Here is an 18,638-nt window from a genome sequence, read left to right on the forward strand (position 1 = left end):
TATGGTGGGTGACTTGGGCAGTCACTAGTCAGGAGAACAAAGCTCTATGGAAGGAGTTCCAAGGACGAAGTCTTCTGGATTTGATTTCTTGTCTAGACAGTTTGGTGGCTGGTGTGAGAAGGTTGGGGAGTAAAGTGATAAAGGGACTCGCAGCAGGTTATATGCACTGCCTGGGTGTAACTTATGGGAGAATATGAATATTTGTGTCACTGAAGGGGAGGAACATCCACTTTGATGAGATCACAAAACCATGTGTATTTGAGATTGCATGAGAGGTGCACGCAGTGCTATGGGAGGCTCAAGGAGCAAAGAGTTGACTTGGGGGGCATCAAATAAGGAATCATAGAGAAGACAGTATTTGAGGTGAGCTTTTAAGGATGGGTAGGATTTCAACAAACAAGGAAGAGAATTAGAAGGGTGTTCCAGGAATAAGGAAAAGATTTAAGTAAAGACAGAAGTGGGAAAGGGTGATGATGTGATAGCATTCATGTAGCACTTTAAGGTTTGCCATGCATTTTCCTAACAACAACCCTAGGAGGGAAGGACCTTTATTATCCCCATTTTACAGATGGAGAAACTGAGGTTGAGAAATGTTAAGCGATTTTATTTTCTCTAATTCTTTCTTTCTTTCTTTCTTTCTTTCTTTCTTTCTTTCTTTCTTTCTTTCTTTCTTTCTTTCTTTCTTTCTTTCTTTCTTTCTTTCTTGTGAAGCAATTGGGGGTAAGTGACTCACCTGGGGTCACACAGCTTGTTAAGTGATTTTTTTTTTTTAGTAAGGCAATTGGGGTTAAGTGACTTGCCCAGGGTCACACAGCTAGTAAGTGTTAAGTGTCTGAGGCCGGATTTGAACTCAGGTACTCCTGAATCCAGGGCCGGTGCTCTATCCACTGAGCCACCTAGCTGCCCCTTGTTAAGTGATTTTTTTAAAAAAAGTTCAAGTTTGGGGCAGCTAGGTAAGCACAGGCCCTGGATTCAGGAGGACCCGAGTTCAAATCTAGCCTCAGACACTTGATACTTACTATCTGTGTGACCCTGGGTAAGTCACTTAATCCTCATTGCCCCACCAAGAGAAATAAAAAAGAAATGTTAAGTGATTCCCACATGATCATCACAGCTAGTTAGTATCTGATGCAGGGATTGAACTCAGGTCTTCCTGACACCAGGCCCAGAGCCCTATCCACTGTGCCATCCAGCTGCCTCAAGTGTAAGAAGTCAGATCCTAGGCGCAGAGCTGACTAGGTGAAATCATCCAGGCAGACCCCCTCATTTTACAGATGAAGAAACTGAAGCAGAAGGATGTTAAGTGATTTGCCTAAGTTCACACAGGTAATCAATGACAGGGGGAGGGAGGTGGTTTGAAACCAGGTCCTCTGACTCCAGGCTCCGGTGCTGAGAGGAAGCGAGTGGTCTAGTCAGTTCTTAGTGTAGAGTTTTTTATCAGGAAAAATAAGAGTTTTATAAATTTTTTTTTAATTTTTTTAAATTTTTATTTATTTTTTGTTGGGGCAATGAGGGTTAAGTGACTTGCCCAGGGTCACACAGCTAGAAAGTGTCAAGGGTCTGAGGCCGGATTTGAACTCAGGTCCTCCTGAATCCAGGGCCGGTGCTTTATCCATTGTGCCATCTAGCTGCCCCTATAAATTTTTATAAAATAAAGGTTCTGGAAAAGAAAGGTTATATTAGATTGAAAAGGGTTACCTACATACTAGTTTGAATTTTATTTAGCAGGCAATTGGTTGGTTTAGAGCCAGAGAGTAACAAGAGCGATCTATGAATAAGTAAAATTATTTTGTCAGTGATATACAGAACAGACTAGAGGGGGGAATACCTTGGCGTGGTAAGTGGGGGGAGGGGGATCTATAATGATGGCCTGTGGGAGGGTGGCAGCCACAAGGAAGGGGGTGGGTTTTACAAAGGTACAATCTGCCTGGTCTTCCACAGCAGGGTAAGGAGAGGGCCTGACAAGCCTTGTGCCTCCGTATGAGTGGTGCATCGGGGAAGGAACTTGTATAAGGCAAATTGTGGTTGTGCCGACCCTTGCCAATCCCCTCATAATATGCCCTCCAATTTGCCAATCCCTTCGTTTTAGACTGCAGCTTTGAACTCTGTTCTTCCCTCCTCAGCTGCCCTTGGATGTTTTTAATGAACTCTGGTTTAATGTGGCACGGCAGGTGGTTGACTTTGTTTTGATTGCGAGGTTTCAGACCTTGACCCTTTATTTCCCTCAGGATCCCTCGGGTCCTAATCATTTCACCGGTAGCCTCTTCCACTCCCCTCTCCCGCTCCCCATCCAGGGGGCACAGATTTGACTCTCCACTTTTTTTCCGTTCCCTTGTGGGGAGCAAGTTTTTTCCCTCCAAGCCCCATAACAGGAGCTTGTGGGGATGACCTTGACCTTGAGTGACATAAATGGAATCCTTTCCTACCCCGGCTAATTATGGGTGCAGATGAGGAGACACATTGTCCAGGAGTTCTCGGGTTCAAAGAGGTGCCTGAACTGTTTCTGGTACCAAGTAGACTGCCGTGGTTATGGGCCCTGGGGGAGGACCTGGGAGCCAATGCGCCATGTGCATGTCCTCACATTAGCAGAGGCCTTCCATCAATACCATTCCACCAAACCAGGGTCTGTGGTTCTGCAGAGTGGTAGTATCTGGATCAATGGCATCATCAGCATGGTGGAGCCGTGGAGGGGTGGGGTGGGGTGGCAATCCACGGCAATGTTCACACAATGGAGTGAGCATCTATTGTGTGCTATGCAAGAGAACTCAAGGCCTCAAGTAACCTCTTTTGGCCTCAGTTTTTTCACCTATAAAATAAGGGGATTAGGCCAAGATCCTTTCTAGCTCCAAGTCTATGAACCTATGATTCATTTAGGCTGGCTTGACCCGAAGGCTGGAGTTCCAAGTGGAGACCTGGTTTAGAAAGGCCAATAATATCAGTGGTGGAGTACAGAATCACTGGAGTGAGAGATCATGGCTGAGTCTGGGGCCAGCTAGATTCAGTGAAATCTCACTATTCAAAATAGCCCCTAGGACAGGAATTCCAAAACTCCACAGGCCAACAGTTGGAAAACAGCTAGGGTAAAAGAGAAGAGTAAGAATAACTCCATGATATCTAGCATGGGTGATTTCATCAATGGTGGTGTCACTTGGCCGAAATAATAAAACCAGAAAGTGGAACAGGCTTTTTTTTTTGTTTTGTTTTGTTTTTTGTGGGGCAATGGGGGTTAAGTGACTTGCCCAGGGTCACACAGCTAGTAAGTGTCAAGTGTCTGAGGTTGGATTTGAACTCAGGTCCTCCTGAATCCAGGGCCAGTGCTTTATCCACTGCACCACCTAGCTGCCCCGCAGGCTTTGTTTTTTGAAGAGGGTGTGGGGGTGAGAGGGAAGGAGAAGAATACGCTTAGTTCTACACATCTCTGGAAGTCTGTAGCCTTGAGAGGCCTTGGGAGAGAATTCAAAGCTATGAACTTTCTCTTAGCAAGCTGAACTTTATTAGTAACGTCGACCTTGTTGTGAGCTCTCACTAAGTTCAGATGAAGGCGAATATTCAGAGGAATATGTTTATGACATTTAAGTAGCTTATGCTCAAGAGGAGACATCCTCCTATCATTTTCTCTAAATAAGTTCTTGGATACCCATTTAAAGAACTAGCAAAAAACAAAAAACAAAACCAAAAAACCAACAAAAAACTCAGGAGCTTCCGTGGGGCAATTTGGGGCATCTTTCTGCTTGTTGTGTCCACCTTTGCTGCCACTGTCTTTCAGTGGATCGCAGCTGACCCTGAAGCCACAGGCTTTTCTTTCCATTCCCTGATCACTACAGATATCCCTTCCACATCGTAGGGGTTAGGGGAGCAACACCCCCAGCTCCTCACTCCATTCATATCAGAGAAGAAATCTGAATTTTTTCTTTTTCTTTTATGGGGTCTTTACAGTACCTTATTGTAAAATCTGGATTAAGTATTTGATCATTGGCTATGTGTAGGTCAATGTTAAGTAAAAATTTTTTTTTCTGTGTTGTCTGCTAGTTTTCACATGTCATTTGCGGCTTCTGCAAAATCCCCCCAAAATTCCCATTTAATTTCTTTTGCTGACCTGCCATGTATCGAAACTGAGATGGGGAAAGTCTCGATGTGGAAGGGGTAACTGTACTTCTTCTTTCTATTGAGTTGCTCTCCTTCAACGGAGTGGTATATTCACCTCTGTCTCAGCTCCTGCTCTAAGACCTGAGCTATATCATGGGGACCACTTTGTTTCCTCCTCATTCCTATGACTTTTTTACAAGAGGTAACAGTTGGTCTAGCCCCTAAAGACTTTGATTTTCTGAGCTTTTCTGGGCATTCTCAGGACCTTACTTTTAGTTATTTAAAAAAAAAACATACCACACCAGGATGGAATAAAATAGGAATCACAATCTCTCTTGGAGCTGATGTGAAATTTGGTTTTCTAGAAAAGACATTTATTTTTCTCTTGATGAAAATCTATCAGGTTTGCCATAACCAACATATGCATGTACATGCATGTATGTAGGTATGTATGCACATATATGTACATAGATGTTTGTATGTATCTAACCACATATTTTAAAAAACATATCTTGTTCTCCCTAAAATAACTGAATTTCCTTAATTTTTTTTAGAGTATCTTAACAATTTCTATAAAAGCCTTTGGGCTCTAGACTAGAACTCTATCTTATTCGCCACAAATATGTACACAAATATATAGGAAACAAGAGAAATTGGCTGTTTTTAAAAAATAATTTTGAGTTGCAAATTCTATCCCTTCTTCCCTCCCTCCCCTCCCTGAGGTGGTAAGCAATCAGAAATAGGCTATACATGTGCAATTATGTAAAACATTAGCATACTAATAATTTTGTATAAGAAAATTTGAATAAAAGAAAAAATGAAAGTGAAAATAGCATGCTTCAATCTGTGTTCAATCAATATCAGTTTTTTTGTTTTTTTAGGGCAATGAGGGTTAAGTGACTTGCCCAGGGTCACACCACTAGTAAGTGTTAAGTGTCTGAGACTGGATTTGAACTCAGATACTCCTGAATCCAGGGCTGATGCTTTATCCACTGCACCACCTAGCTGCCCCATCAGTTCTTTCTTTGGAGGTGGATAGTATGTTTCATCAATAGTCCTTTGAGATTGTCTTGGATCATTGTATTGCTGAGAATAGTTAAGTCTTTCACAGTTCTTCATCAAACAATATTGCTGTCTCTGTGCACAATGTTCTCTTGGTTCTGCTCTCTTCACTATATATCAGTTCACACAAGTCTTTACAGGCCTTTCTGAAATCATCCTGTTTATCATTTCTCATAGCACAATAATATTTAATCACAATCATAAACCACATCTTGTTTAGCTATTCCCCAATTGATGGGCATTCCTTTGATTTCCAATTTTTAGCCACCACAAAAAGAGCTGCTATAAATATTTTTGTACAAATAGACCTTTTTCTCTTTTTTGGGGATGGCTTTGGGATATAAACTTAGCAGTGGCACTGCTGGATCAAAGGACATGCACAGTTTGATAGCCCTTTGGGCAAAGAAATTGGCTGTTTTTACTACACTTGGTCTTAAAGAGAGCCTAGGTGTATCTCATAAAGTCATATTTTGCTATACATCCTGAAAGCAACTTCAGTATTGAGAATCATTTAAACATTTCTGAGTTATTCTTAAGTCTCCTCTCTGATTACTGTTATGTTCTAAATAGGATCTGATACCAATTTCTTTCCAATTGTTCTCATATATCTTGTTTATAAGAGCCTCTTCTTTCTCCTCTATGAGTTAGCAAGGTGGCATTCTAGCAGATCAAGCACTGCCTCTGGAATTGAGATTACTGAGTTAAAATTCTGCTCGTGCTTATTAGCTATGTGATCTTAGGCAAGTCACTTCACTGCTGTCTACCTCAGTTTCTTCAACTGTAAAATGAGCATAATAATAGCATTTACCTTGTAGGGTTGTTGAGAGGATAAAATGAGATAATTTTTGTAAATTGCTTCTCACAGTGCCTGGCGCATAGTAGGTGCTTCATAAATGCGTATTCCCTTTTCCTTCCTTTAAAAAAAGCCACAAATTTCTCCTCTTTCCAGAAGCATATTTTTAACTCTGAGTATCTATTTTTGTTCAGGTTTTCAGGCTCCGTGCTTTATCAGGGCCTCATTATGTACATGGGGTCCACATCTGTTAACCTTTACCTGGATTTCTTCTACTCTGCTCTGGTGGAGTTCCCAGGCTCCCTGATCATCATCTTCACCATTGACCGCATCGGCCGCCGCTATCCTTTGGCTGCCTCGACTTTTACCTCAGGGATAGTTTGCTTTATTATGATATTCATCCCCAGTGGTGAGTTGTCCGTTTTCATCATCTTCCCATTTGCCCACTTTGAGGAATCATGTTATGTCTTTGATAAGCTTTTGGAACTAGAACAGAGACAAAGCGATGTGTAATATCTTCCTGGTTGTAATCCAAGATAAACAGAACCAGGCACATTCTTACCAAATTTAAGTATAGTAAATAAACCTGCTCCCACATGGTTTGCCAATTTGGATACTTTCAAATAAACATTGAGATAAATTTATTATTTTTCTAAGGTTTCATGAACATTTTCCTGGACCTATTAGCACCCTGGGTCATTTGGCATAGTTTCTGTGAACAGTAGCCTAGAAACTGCCCCATAAAATTTGGGTTCTTGAGAATGAGATTATTTTAGTTCTCTTGGACTTGAGAGGTGCTGTGGCATAGAGAGCTGGTCTTAGAGTGAGAAAGACTGGGTCAAATCCTGACTTTAAACATACAATGACTAGGTGATCCTGATGCTATAGACATTTTTCTCCAGTGTCTTTTTTTTTTTTTTTTTTGGTGAGGCAATTGGGGTTAAGTGACTTACCTAGGGTTACACAGCTAGTAAGTGTTAAGTGTCTGAGGTCAGATTTGAACTCAGGTCCTCCTGACTTCAGGGCCGGTGCTCTATCCACTGCGCCACCTAGCTGCCCCTACAGACATCTTTCTAATGTGAAAAAGTTGTAGAGCAGTTGCTGATAGCATGGGTAGGGATTTTTCTGACCAAAGCTCCCTACACTAATGATATAAAAAGCCTAGAAAAATAATGGTAGACTTGGAGTTGGGGGAATTTAGTCCAATTCAATTTTAAGCCTTTCTCTAGCAACAAATTAGTAACAGAGCATTGGGCTTGGAGTAAGAAAGACCTGAGTTCAAATCTAGTCTCAGATTGGCTATGTGACCCTGGGTAAGTCACTTAACCTTGTTTGTTATGATTTCCTCAAATATAAATGGGGAAAATAACATCATCTACCTTACAGGGTTGTTGAAGATCAAATGAGTTAATACTTGTAAAGCATTTAGCACAGTGCCTGACATATAGGAGGCACTCTATCAACGTTTATTCCCCTTTCATTCCCATAAAAAATTCCATAAGTTTCCTTCTCCTTTTTTCCCTTTCAAACAGAAGTTGAAGGAAACAATTCAATTAGCATTTATTCTTTTTTTTTTTTTTTGCAGGGCAATGGGGATTAAGTGACTTGCCCAGGGTCACACAGCTAGTAAGTGTCAAGTGTCTGAGACTGGATTTGAACTCAGGTCCTCCTGAATCCAGTGCCGGTGCTTTATCCAGTGCACCACCTAGCCACCCCCAGCATTTATTAAGTACCTCCTGTGTGCAAGACACCACAAAGAGGAAACAAAGCAGAAAGTGTAATGGAATGGTGATCACTCCAGCAGAAGTAGTGGAATGAGATTAAAGCCCTCTCAAAATGAGCAAATAATTTTCTTTGTGCCATCCTTCTGCAGGCATTGGATTCTCTCTTTGGAAATTATAGTACTTAGTTTCTGTGCAATCAAAAATTTATTCGTTGTTGTTTTGTACTTCATTCTTGAAACTCTGAGGTGATGTCATGACTTACACTGAATTGGATTTAAGTGAGGCAGGGCTGTGCAAAGGTCACCAACCTCACTCTACTCTCTCCTCCAGAGCCATCTGGGTCCAGTGGCAAGATATACCATCATGGGGGTGGCTAGGTGACACAGTGGATAAAGCACCGGCCCTGGGCAAGGCACTTAACCCCCATTGCCCCGCAAAAAAAAAAAAAAAAAAAAAGATATACCATCAGGATGACTTCAGATGGCCCTCAATGTTTGAGGCAATTAGGGTTAAGTGACTTGCCCAGGGTCACAAAGCTATAAAGTGTCAAATGCCTGAGGCCAGATTTGAACTCATTTTCCTGACTCCAGGGCCATTGCTCAATCTACCACACTATCTGACTGCCCAAATATTTATTTAATACTTACTGAAAAGATGAAGATTAGTTAAGATGGTCCTTGCTGGCATGTGGCACTTTCCATCCTGGGTGACGAATTAGTGTATGCTTAGAGTTTAACAGAAATGAGAGAACTCTATAACAGAAAAGGGAAAAGAGTCTTCTTCAAAAGTTGTCTACTGGGGCAGCTAGGTGGTGCGGTGGATAAAGAACCGGCCCTGGATTCAGGAGTACCTGAGTTCAAATCCGGCCTCAGATACTTGACACTTACTAGCTGTGTGACCCTGGGCAAGTCACTTAACCCCCATTGCCCTGCCCCCCCCCCCAAAAAAAAAGTTGTCTACTTAGGAGCAGCTAGATGGTGTAGTGGATAAAGCACCAGCTGTGGATTCAGGAGGACCTGAGTTCAAATCTGGCCTCAGACACTTGACACTTACTAGCTGTGTGACCCTGGGCAAGTCACTTAACCCTCATTGTCCCGCAAAAAAAAAAAAAAAGGTCATCTACTTTCCAGTGTATTGATTGTATTTTTATTAAGGATACTATATTAAGGATAAGGGAATTTTATGTTCTAGGTGATATGGTCTAGAATTTCTAAACAAATATCTCCCTATAGATCTTATATTTTAAACATCTTATTTCTGACATAGGAGAAATAGTGGGCTACTGTTTTGGGTCCTTATCTAGTCTCAATCAGGAGTTCTCAAACCCTTGAGTTGTGCATTAAAATTCTTCTTGAATAGAAAGCAGAGGAAAGAAGGCAGGTGACTTTTGCAGTAAACTCAGCAATGTAAAGAAATTCCTTAGACATCTGTTTCCTCTCTCAAATAAAGCCTTGAGCAAAATGAGTCAAGCTTTATGTCAGCAGTGAGTAGCTGGGTCAAAGGAGAAAAGTGATATAATGTCTGGTACCCTCTCTACATCTTATGAGTTATCTGTTTGGTCATGGACCCAGGACTATTTGGCACTTCAGAAAATTACAACCACCACCATATCAACCATTATTATTATTGTTATTATTCATATACAGTATCACATTTGGTCTTTACAACAAGGTTGGGAGGTGGGTGCTATTATCCCCATTTTAGATGAGAAAAACGAGGCTGGTTTCTCTGTCTAGAACTTCCTTTAGAAACATCAAAATTTGACTTATGTTAAGGACTCTATAAAACTGTAGTTCCTGTATAAGCACTCAGGCTAAAAAAAGTCAGTAAGTAATTGATAATTTATCTGAAATAGGATTTGAACTCAGGTCTTTCATATCCAACATTATCTAATGTACCACCTAGCTGTGTACTAATCAAGGAGGCCATTTTTTAAAGGTGATAGATGCTTAAATTCTCTGAACCAGTTGTGAAGTATTCTTTTTTTTTTTTTAATTTTTTTTTTTTTTGGTGAGGCAATTGGGGTTAAGTGACTTGCCTAGGGTCACACAGCTAGTAAGTGTTAAGTGTCTGAGGCCGGATTTGAACTCAGGTACTCCTGAATCCAAGGCCAGTGCTCTATCCACTGCGCCACCTAGCTGCCCCAAAGGTTTTTTTTTTGTTTGTTTTTTTAGTGAGGCAATTGGGGTTAAGTGACTTGCCCAGGGTCACACAGCTAGTAAGTGTTAAGTGTCTGAGGCCGGATTTGAACTCAGGTACTCCTGACTCCAGGGCTGGTGCTTTATCCACTGTGCCACCTAGCTACCCCTGTGAAGTATTCTTAGTAAACCATGAAGAATATGGTTTCTTGATGTAACCCAAAGGGCACAGTCCCTGCTCAATTTTCGAATAATCTCTTTGTATTTTCTTTCCAGATCTACACTGGTTAAAAGTGACTATGGCATGTATTGGCAGGATGGGAATTACTATTGCAGTTCAGATGATTTGTTTAGTGAATGCTGAACTATACCCTACATTTGTCAGGTGAGTGACTCTCCCTGAACCTGCTCGGGGTGAGGTGTGGCTACTGAAATTGGTGGGTAACTTGTGTGCTGGTCAGGTTTAATGTTTTGTACTTAGATACTTGTGCCTAGAAATAGTTTCCTGAAGCAGGACAGGTGGCTTATGTTGAGCTCTCTGCCCCACTCTCATTCTTCCTCCCCCCCACTCCATAATATATGTATATATGTGTGTATGCTTATGTATGCATACATATGTGCATATGTATTTGTTTTCTGACTCACATATATAGTATTTTAGGATACTAGTATTGTAGGATAGTTCGCCTGTGATTTCAGTGGACAAAATTGAATTCACTTGACAAAATTTGAGGACCTACTGTGTTCCAGGGCACCATGATAAGGTTTTTTTTTTTAAATGAGGCAATTGGTGCTAAGTGACTTGCCCAGGGTCACACAGCTAGTAAGTGTCAAGTGTCTGAGGTTAGATTTGAACTCAGGTCCTCCTGAATCCAGGGCTGGTGCTTTATCCACTGAGACATCTAGCTGCCCCATGATAAGTTTTTTTAGGGCATATAATACTGAAGAAAACATGGTTCCAATTTTTATGGACTTTACAATCAAGTATGGGACATAAAGCATGTGTACAGATAACTGTAATACGTCAATGGATCCATGATTTTAGCTATGCAAGTATTCCTTCCATTAATGCAGAGAGTAACACATCCATACCTTCTCATCCTGTATGACTCTTGTCTATATTTTCTCACAGGGTTTTTTAAAAAATAGAGTTACTGAAGGCTCTTCTCAAGGTTTTTTCTTTTTCTTTTTTTTCTTAAAATTTTTTAGTGAGGTAACTGGGGTCAAGTGACTTGCCCAGGGTCACACAGCTGGTAAGTGTCAAGTGTCTGAGGCCAGATTTGAACTCAGGTACTCCTGACTCCAGGGCTGGTGCTCTATCTACTGCGCCACCTAGCTGCCCCGGTTTTTTCTTTTTAAACATGTTGTGAGTATCAGTGCCACACTTGAGCTGCTCATCTGTTATCTCGTGATCTTAGTCCATGACTGGGCCACTGCCTTTTCTGATCATATGTTTTGTAGTATATCCCTTCTCCCATGTAGGTCATCACCGAAAATATGCTGTAGTTGACTGACACTTGTTATACAAATACCTATACATCACAATAGATGGCATGCATATAGTGTTTTACAAGTTACAAAGTACCCATAATGCATTGCACAATTTATGTCAAAATTCATTAATTCCCAGAGTAGCCCTGTGAGGCAGGTTGTTTAAATATCATACCCCCCCCCTTCTCCCCCTCCCCATTTTACTGAAACCCATATAGGCAAAGTGACTTCTGGAAAGTCACATAGCAAGCAAATTATCAAGCTTAGACTTGGACCCAGCAAAGTACCAAAAAAAAAAAATCCTGTTGTCAGTAAGGATGTCAGTCTAGGAGTCTATTTATACCCATTTAAAAAAAAAATTGTTGACTATGCTCACATCTGCTGTGTTGTTCCACCACTTTGTGAGCTGTCCTGAAAACCAGAACTTGTAATGGGCAACTCTTCAAATGGCTATACCTGTTTTCAATTTTTGTTCCTATTAACCTTTACTCCCTCCCTCATCTAGTGTGGCAATAGTGTATGGTAGGACCTGTCGAGTCCATGTTCCATTGTTGACTAGCCCTTTGACTTTGCACATATATAATGAGATAATATTTATAGGGCTTTGCAAACCTCTAAGCACTATATAAATGTTATCTGTTTTTATTATTATTAAGAATATTATTAGGGGCAGCTAGGTGGTACAGTGGATAGAATACTGGCCCTGGATTCAAGAGGACCTGAGTTCAAATCCAGCCTCAGACATTTGACACTAGCTGTGTGACCCTGGGCAAGTCATTTAACCCCAATTGCCTCACCAAAAAAAGAAAAAAAAAGAATATTGTTATTTCATCTCTTTGAGTTTCTGTTTCTTTGGTTGTCAATTGGGAATAATAACACTTGACTAGCTACCTTGTAGAGTTGTTGGGAGGAAATGATTTTACAAATTATAAAGTATCATATGAATATGAATTATTATTAATATTTTTCTGCCTCCTTCTTATCCCTCTCTCAAATGCTTTGAGTGGGAAGAAAAACTGACTGGAAGCTTACAAAGTCAAAATTAAACCAAAAATACCTCTCTTGAATTCAGTGCCTCTCTCGCAGACCTGAGTCAGAAATCTAAAAGTAGCATAGCAAAACAATTCCATTGTCATAGTCACTGGTCCCCAAGACTTGTTTAAATCTTCAAAATCCAAAGTTCTGTGAGCTTGGTCTTATAAGGAGAAAAATCAGGTAATAAAATCCCCTGACAGATCTTTTAACATTTGTGAAGAAAGTCTTGCTGATGTCTAGGTTTAACAAGGGTTCTTATTAAAAATGTTGGCCAATTGGAAAATAACAATAACAGCTCATATTTGTTCAGCACTTTATGCTTTGGGGAATATGGTACTTCTATTAAGACATTATTCTGAGTAGGGGTCCATAGACTTCAATAGACTTCTTTTTTGTTGTTGTTTTTGTGTTTTGCGGGGCAATGAGGGTTAAGTGACTTGCCCAGGGTCACACAGCTAGTAAGTGTCAAGTGTCTGAGGCCGGATTTGAACTCAGGTACTACTGAATCCAGGGCCTATGCTTTATCCACTGCACCACCTGGATGCCCATATAGTACTTCTATTATCCTGTTTTCTCTTTACTATACCACTGTGAAGATGGATCATAAGATGCAGAGTTAGAAGAGAACTTGAAATTCATCTAGTCCAGTTGCCTGCCTCATTTTAAAAAAATTAACAAGGCAATGCCCACAGAGATTAAGTACATTGCTCAAAGTCACACCAGGTAGTAAATCTGGAAACTGAAAATAGATTCTTTGATTCCAAATCCAGTGCTCTTTCGACTACAATCTATTGCCTCAGTAGCAATGTATTGTTATTATTATTAATTCCCATTTTCCAGATAAGGAAACTGAGACTTACAGAAGTTCATTGTCTTGCCCAAAGCTACATAATGACCGCATAACAGCAGTGCTATGCTCTGCTGTATACTAGGAAGACAGCTGTGTCAGGAAAATCTGAGTTTTGTTCCTATTATTACTATTGCCAAGAGTCACACAGGCAGTAGTAAATGATAAGGTCAAGATCTGAACTCAGATCTTTTTAGGACAAATGCAGAGCATTCTCTACCAACTGACAATCTACATTATCAGGCACTCTAAGTACCTGTCTCAAAAGTAGTTTTTTGGGTAATTTTTTTCTTATCATTAGGTGACTGTTCTTTATCAAGCTTTCAGGTCATTTTAGTGGTAATTTTCTACTAATTTTCACATCTGCTTTTCAGAGGTGTAGACATTTTATTTGCTATCATGTAAGTTTGACATTTGAGCAACCTAACAGTTTAACCTTCTTTGTTCTCTTTATTTTATCAGGAACCTTGGAGTGATGGTCTGTTCTTCCTTGTGTGATGTGGGTGGAATCATAACCCCTTTTATCGTCTTCAGACTGACAGAAATTTGGCATGAGTTGCCCCTTATTTTATTCAGTAAGATTTCATTCAATGCTATGGAAGATGGGATTTCCGTTCTGAATAGTACAATTGACAAGGCATAGGGAAGTTTCAGGTAACCAGGACAGTCATCAGAACAACAACTAAGGTGATGTGACAAGGGCTTTTCCTCAGTGCACTGAAATTTAGAGGGTGCTGATAGCACTTTCAATACTTCAGCAGCAGAGAAAAAACCTGAATTTAACACCTAATTATCAAGAAAAGTTTGTTAATATAGGGAATAACTAGTTGGCATACATTTCTAACTGAATATTCTGAGGATATCTCAATATCTCCAACTCAACAGGTCCAATACAAGATTTATCTTCCCCTCTTTCCTATTTCCATATTTCTGTGAAGTATTCCACTATTCTTTTAGTCCCTCAGATTCACAGCCTTGGATCTAGCCTCAAATATTTACTCTCACTTAATCCCATATCCATTCAGTTTTTGAATCTTGTCAATTCTACCTCCACAAGATTTGTTGTATCCAATCCCTTCTCTTTACTCATACCATAACTACCCTTATTCAGTCCTTCATCATCTCTCATCCTGACTATTGCAAAGGCCTCCTAATTTAGTCTTACTGCATTCAGTCTCTTCTCTCTGAATACCATCCTCCACACAGCTGCCAAATTGATATTCCCTTTTTTCCCAAGTGTCTGAGGCTGGATTTTAACTCAGGTCCTCCTGAATCCAGGGCGGGTGCTTTATCCACTGTGCCACTTAGCTGCCCCTCCCCTCCAAATTGATATTCCTAAAGCACAGGTCTGACCATGTCACTCACTGGCTCAAAAAGCCTCAGCAGCTTCCTATTACTCCAGGATAAAATACAAACTCCTTTGTTTGGCATTTAAAAACAAGTTACTCAATTTATATGTGCCTCAGTTTTCTCATCTGTAAAATGAGAATAATAATTTTGCCAGCCTCACAGCATTGTTGTGAGGATCAAACGAATTAATATATGTGAAATACTTAAAAAAAACTTTAAATATTATATGAATGTTAGCTATAAAATATTACTATTCTATGATCTATTAATTTTTCGGACAGGGTTGGTCAATAGGCAACAGTCCATTTAACCATTCTCATTTATCTTATGTTTCTACATTTTGTCCACAAGCATATTATAAGAGAGTTGATCAAATGTGCTAAAATTAAGATAGCCTACACTATTCCCTGATCTGACATTCCAGTAATCCTATCCAAAAAAAGAGATTAGAAGAGTTTGGCATTATTTATTTAGTGAACCCATTGTGGGTCCTGAGAATCACTGTCTCCTCTCCTAAATGTTTACCTATAAATTTGAATGATCTGCTTTAGACTTTTCCCAGGAATTGAAGATCATCAACATGTAGATTCTGAACTATTGTATACTTATTTTCCATGTTTGAAAATCAGGATATTTGCCCATCTTTAATCTTTTTACACTTTTCTGTATAATTAATTCCTCAAAGTATACAAATAATAGATTCACAGTAACATTGGCTAGTATTTTCAGTCCCCTCTGATGTAATCCATTCACCCTAAGAGATATGAATATATTTAAAGCAGCTAGACCTTCTCTGACCATCTTTTCCATTTATCTTGGGCAGAAAAGGCTTCTTTACCTTATTTGTCCTACTAGAGGAATAGAATGGAAACAATGCTCTAAAAACTCTTTTTGTTGTCCTTAGCATTTTCCATAGCCTTGGTTTATTTTGGAAAGCTCTCCTGGCATGATTTTTATAGGATTATGCCAGTATTCTGTATTTGTCCTTGATTATGTGAATCTCATATGCATATCCTTTCAGAATTGGAGTATATCAGATAGGAACCTCTGTGGCCTCATTAGTTTTTTTAGAATCTACTCACCTACCAACTCACCCACCTACCCACCCACCCATCCATCCATCCATTCATCTGTTTGTCTCTTATCTGTTTGTCTATCTATCTATCTATCCATCTACATATGTATATATGTATCTATCATCTATTTATTCATCCATGTATGTATCTATCTATGCAGTTATCTTTTGTTTTTATCATACTCATTGTCATATAATTGCCAACAAGACAATGAGTTAAACAAAACCTAATACAGCAACCATCTGATAACATGTGTTACTTTCTTAATCCCCCACATCTCTGAAGGAAAAAGGAAAGCTTGCGATTTTCCTTCCCTTTTCTTATTTGTCAAGACATTACGTTTACATAGTATTCAGCATTTCCTCCATTTCCCTTTCATTTACATTGTTGTAATTATTATATAAATAATTTTCCTTATTCTGCTTATTTCCCTCTGTATCGATTTATTCAAGCCTTTCCATATTTCTCTAGATTCCTTATGTTCATCAATTCTTTTTTTTTTTTTTTTTTTGCGGGGCAATGGGGGTTAAGTGACTTGCCCAGGGTCACACAGCTAGTAAGTGTCAAGTGTCTGAGGCCAGATTTGAACTCAGGTACTCCTGAATCCAGGGCTGGTGCTTTATCCACTGCGACACCTAGCTGATCTGTTCATCAATTCTTAATTTAAAATATTTCATTATATTCATATACCACAATTTGTTTATTTTTGCCCAAACACTGGATGTCCACTTTATTTCCAGTTTCTTTCTTTTTTTAAACTCCCACACAAAATGAATATTTCAGTTTATTCTTTCTGTCTTTGGCATCCTGGGGCAAGGAGAGGAAGCAGGGAGAAGGAGGATTATATGTCCAACTGTGGAATCTCTGAATCAAAGCAAAAGTTTAGTGACTTTTCTGACATATTTCTAAATTATTTTCTAGAATGGTTGGACTACTTCACAGTTACTCCAATGGTTTATTTGTGTGTCCAACTTCCAACAGTCTTTCCAACGTTGGTTATTTCTATCTTTTGTCATCTTTGACAATTTGCTGGATGATGGAGACATTAGTTGAAACCTCAGAGTTGTTTTCATCTGAATTTCAATTATATTAGTTATTTGGAGCAACATTTCAATTGGTTATTGATAGTTTTAAGCTTTTCTTTTGAAAACATTTTACATTCTTTTCTTATCTTTTGGAAAAAAGGCTCTTGATCTTATATATTCGTGTCATTTCCTTATGTGACGGAGATATCAGACTTTTATTAGAAATATTTGCTGCAAATATTTTTTTCCCTCAATTGAAAGTTTCCTTTGTCTTAGTTGAATTTGTTGAAGCAAAAATTTAAATTTTATGTAGCCAAAATTTTCTGTTTTCTCTTTTATGATCATTCTTCTCTCTCTTGTTTGATTAAGAATTCTCCACAGTCAGAAGTGTGAAAAGTACCTACTTCCATTCTCCTCTACTTTTTTTTTTTTTGATGATATGACCTTTTATATTTAGATCATGTATTCATTAGGAACTTACTTTGGCATATGGTATAAGATGCTAATTTAAAATAATTTGTAATTTTTTTTTTTTGCCAAATTGCTTTCCAAATTTTCTAGGTGCCCCTCCCCTAGGGATTGATTTTCCTACATTTATTGAGCAATGGGCTTTGATGTTAAATAGTTTCAAATTCTTGATTATCTAATCTGTTCCCTTGATCTGCTTTCCTATTTTTAGTCACTATCAAATAGTTATCATTTTAATTGCTTTATAACAAAGTTTGAAACCTGGAAGTTCTATGTCTCCCTTTTTCCTGCTTTCCCCCCATTATTTCCTTTAAGACTTAAGAGCTTTGATTGCTTCAAATGATTTTTTGGGGGGGGTAGTTTGGTATAACACTAAGTCAGCAAATTAATTGAGTCATTATCCTTTTAAAAAATACCACATTGGTACAGTCTAACCATGTGTAATGAATATCCTTTTAATTATTCTAGAATTCCATTTAGGTTTGGTATTGGTTTAAAAAATACTTATTAAGATCAGGTCACATGTGATACCTTTGGGCTTTACAGGAGTTAGAAATGCAGATAAGAAATGGTTCCATTGCTCAAGAATTCTTATTTTTCCTTCCCCTGGAGGATTTTTAAAATTGTATTACCAAAATCAATACAATTTAGCAACTTGTTAGATATGGGGGTAGGGGGTGGAGGGCATGTGCATGAGAGAAATAGAAGAGTCAAAGATTACAACCAAACTATGAAACTGGGTGACTAAAAAAAGATGGTGTCCTCAACAGAAAGAAGAAAATCTGAGGTAAAGTTCTCTTGGAGTTCCACTTTGAACAATTTAAATTTGATTAGGATTTTTACAGGTAGAGATGTCCATCAGGAAAATGTCAATATGTGATTAGAGTTCAAAAAGTTCATGAGACAGATTAAGGTTGAAGACCATAGATTTTAGAGTTATCTCAATTGAGACTATAACTAAATCATAGGAGTAGATTAGAACATCAATGGAAAGTATATAAAGAGAAAAGAGGTGAGAACAGATCTCATGGGACACGAATATAGCAATGAGGCCTAGCTGAAGTTAAATGACCTACATTTCTAGTGAATCTAATCCCAGTCTCAGATTATATGACTTCCTCCTGAGATGTTCAGCAACATGGGAATAGGAGCAGAGAAAGAAAATCATGAAGGTAAATCAGGGCATGTGACTTTTAGGACAGCTAGGTGGTACAGTGGATAGAATTTTGTGCCTGGAGTCAGGAAGATTCATCTTCCTGAGTTCAAATCTGAACTCAGATACTTTCTAGCTGTCTGATCCTGGATAAATCACTTAACCCTGTGTGGCTCCATTTCCTTATCTGTAAAATGAGCTGGACAAAGAAATGACAAACCACTCCAGTTATCTTTGCCAAGGAAACCCCAAATGGAGTCACAGTCGGACATGACTGAACAATAACAACAGCAAGAAAGAAAAAGGATTGGGAATTTAGCAAGATGTGAATGTGATAGGACAAAGGGAGGCATTCATGGGTAGAAAATAATGCGTGGTTGAGTATAAGGT

At 39.0% G+C, this 18,638-nt stretch overlaps 1 protein-coding gene across 1 annotated transcript in view; it reads left to right on the plus strand.

The window, feature by feature from the left end:
- LOC122725573 (solute carrier family 22 member 1-like) overlaps positions 1-18,638 on the plus strand; it is a 55,625-nt gene that overhangs the window by 26,562 nt on the left and 10,425 nt on the right. The window contains exons 7-9 of the mRNA XM_043962760.1: positions 6,136-6,350; positions 10,080-10,188; positions 13,639-13,751. Of these exons, the coding sequence (XP_043818695.1) occupies positions 6,136-6,350; positions 10,080-10,188; positions 13,639-13,751 (437 nt within the window). The remainder of the gene's footprint in view (positions 1-6,135; positions 6,351-10,079; positions 10,189-13,638; positions 13,752-18,638) is intronic.

This window comes from Dromiciops gliroides, chromosome 4 (assembly GCF_019393635.1).
Source record: "Dromiciops gliroides isolate mDroGli1 chromosome 4, mDroGli1.pri, whole genome shotgun sequence".
In the NCBI taxonomy this organism is placed as follows: Eukaryota; Metazoa; Chordata; class Mammalia; order Microbiotheria; family Microbiotheriidae; genus Dromiciops; species Dromiciops gliroides.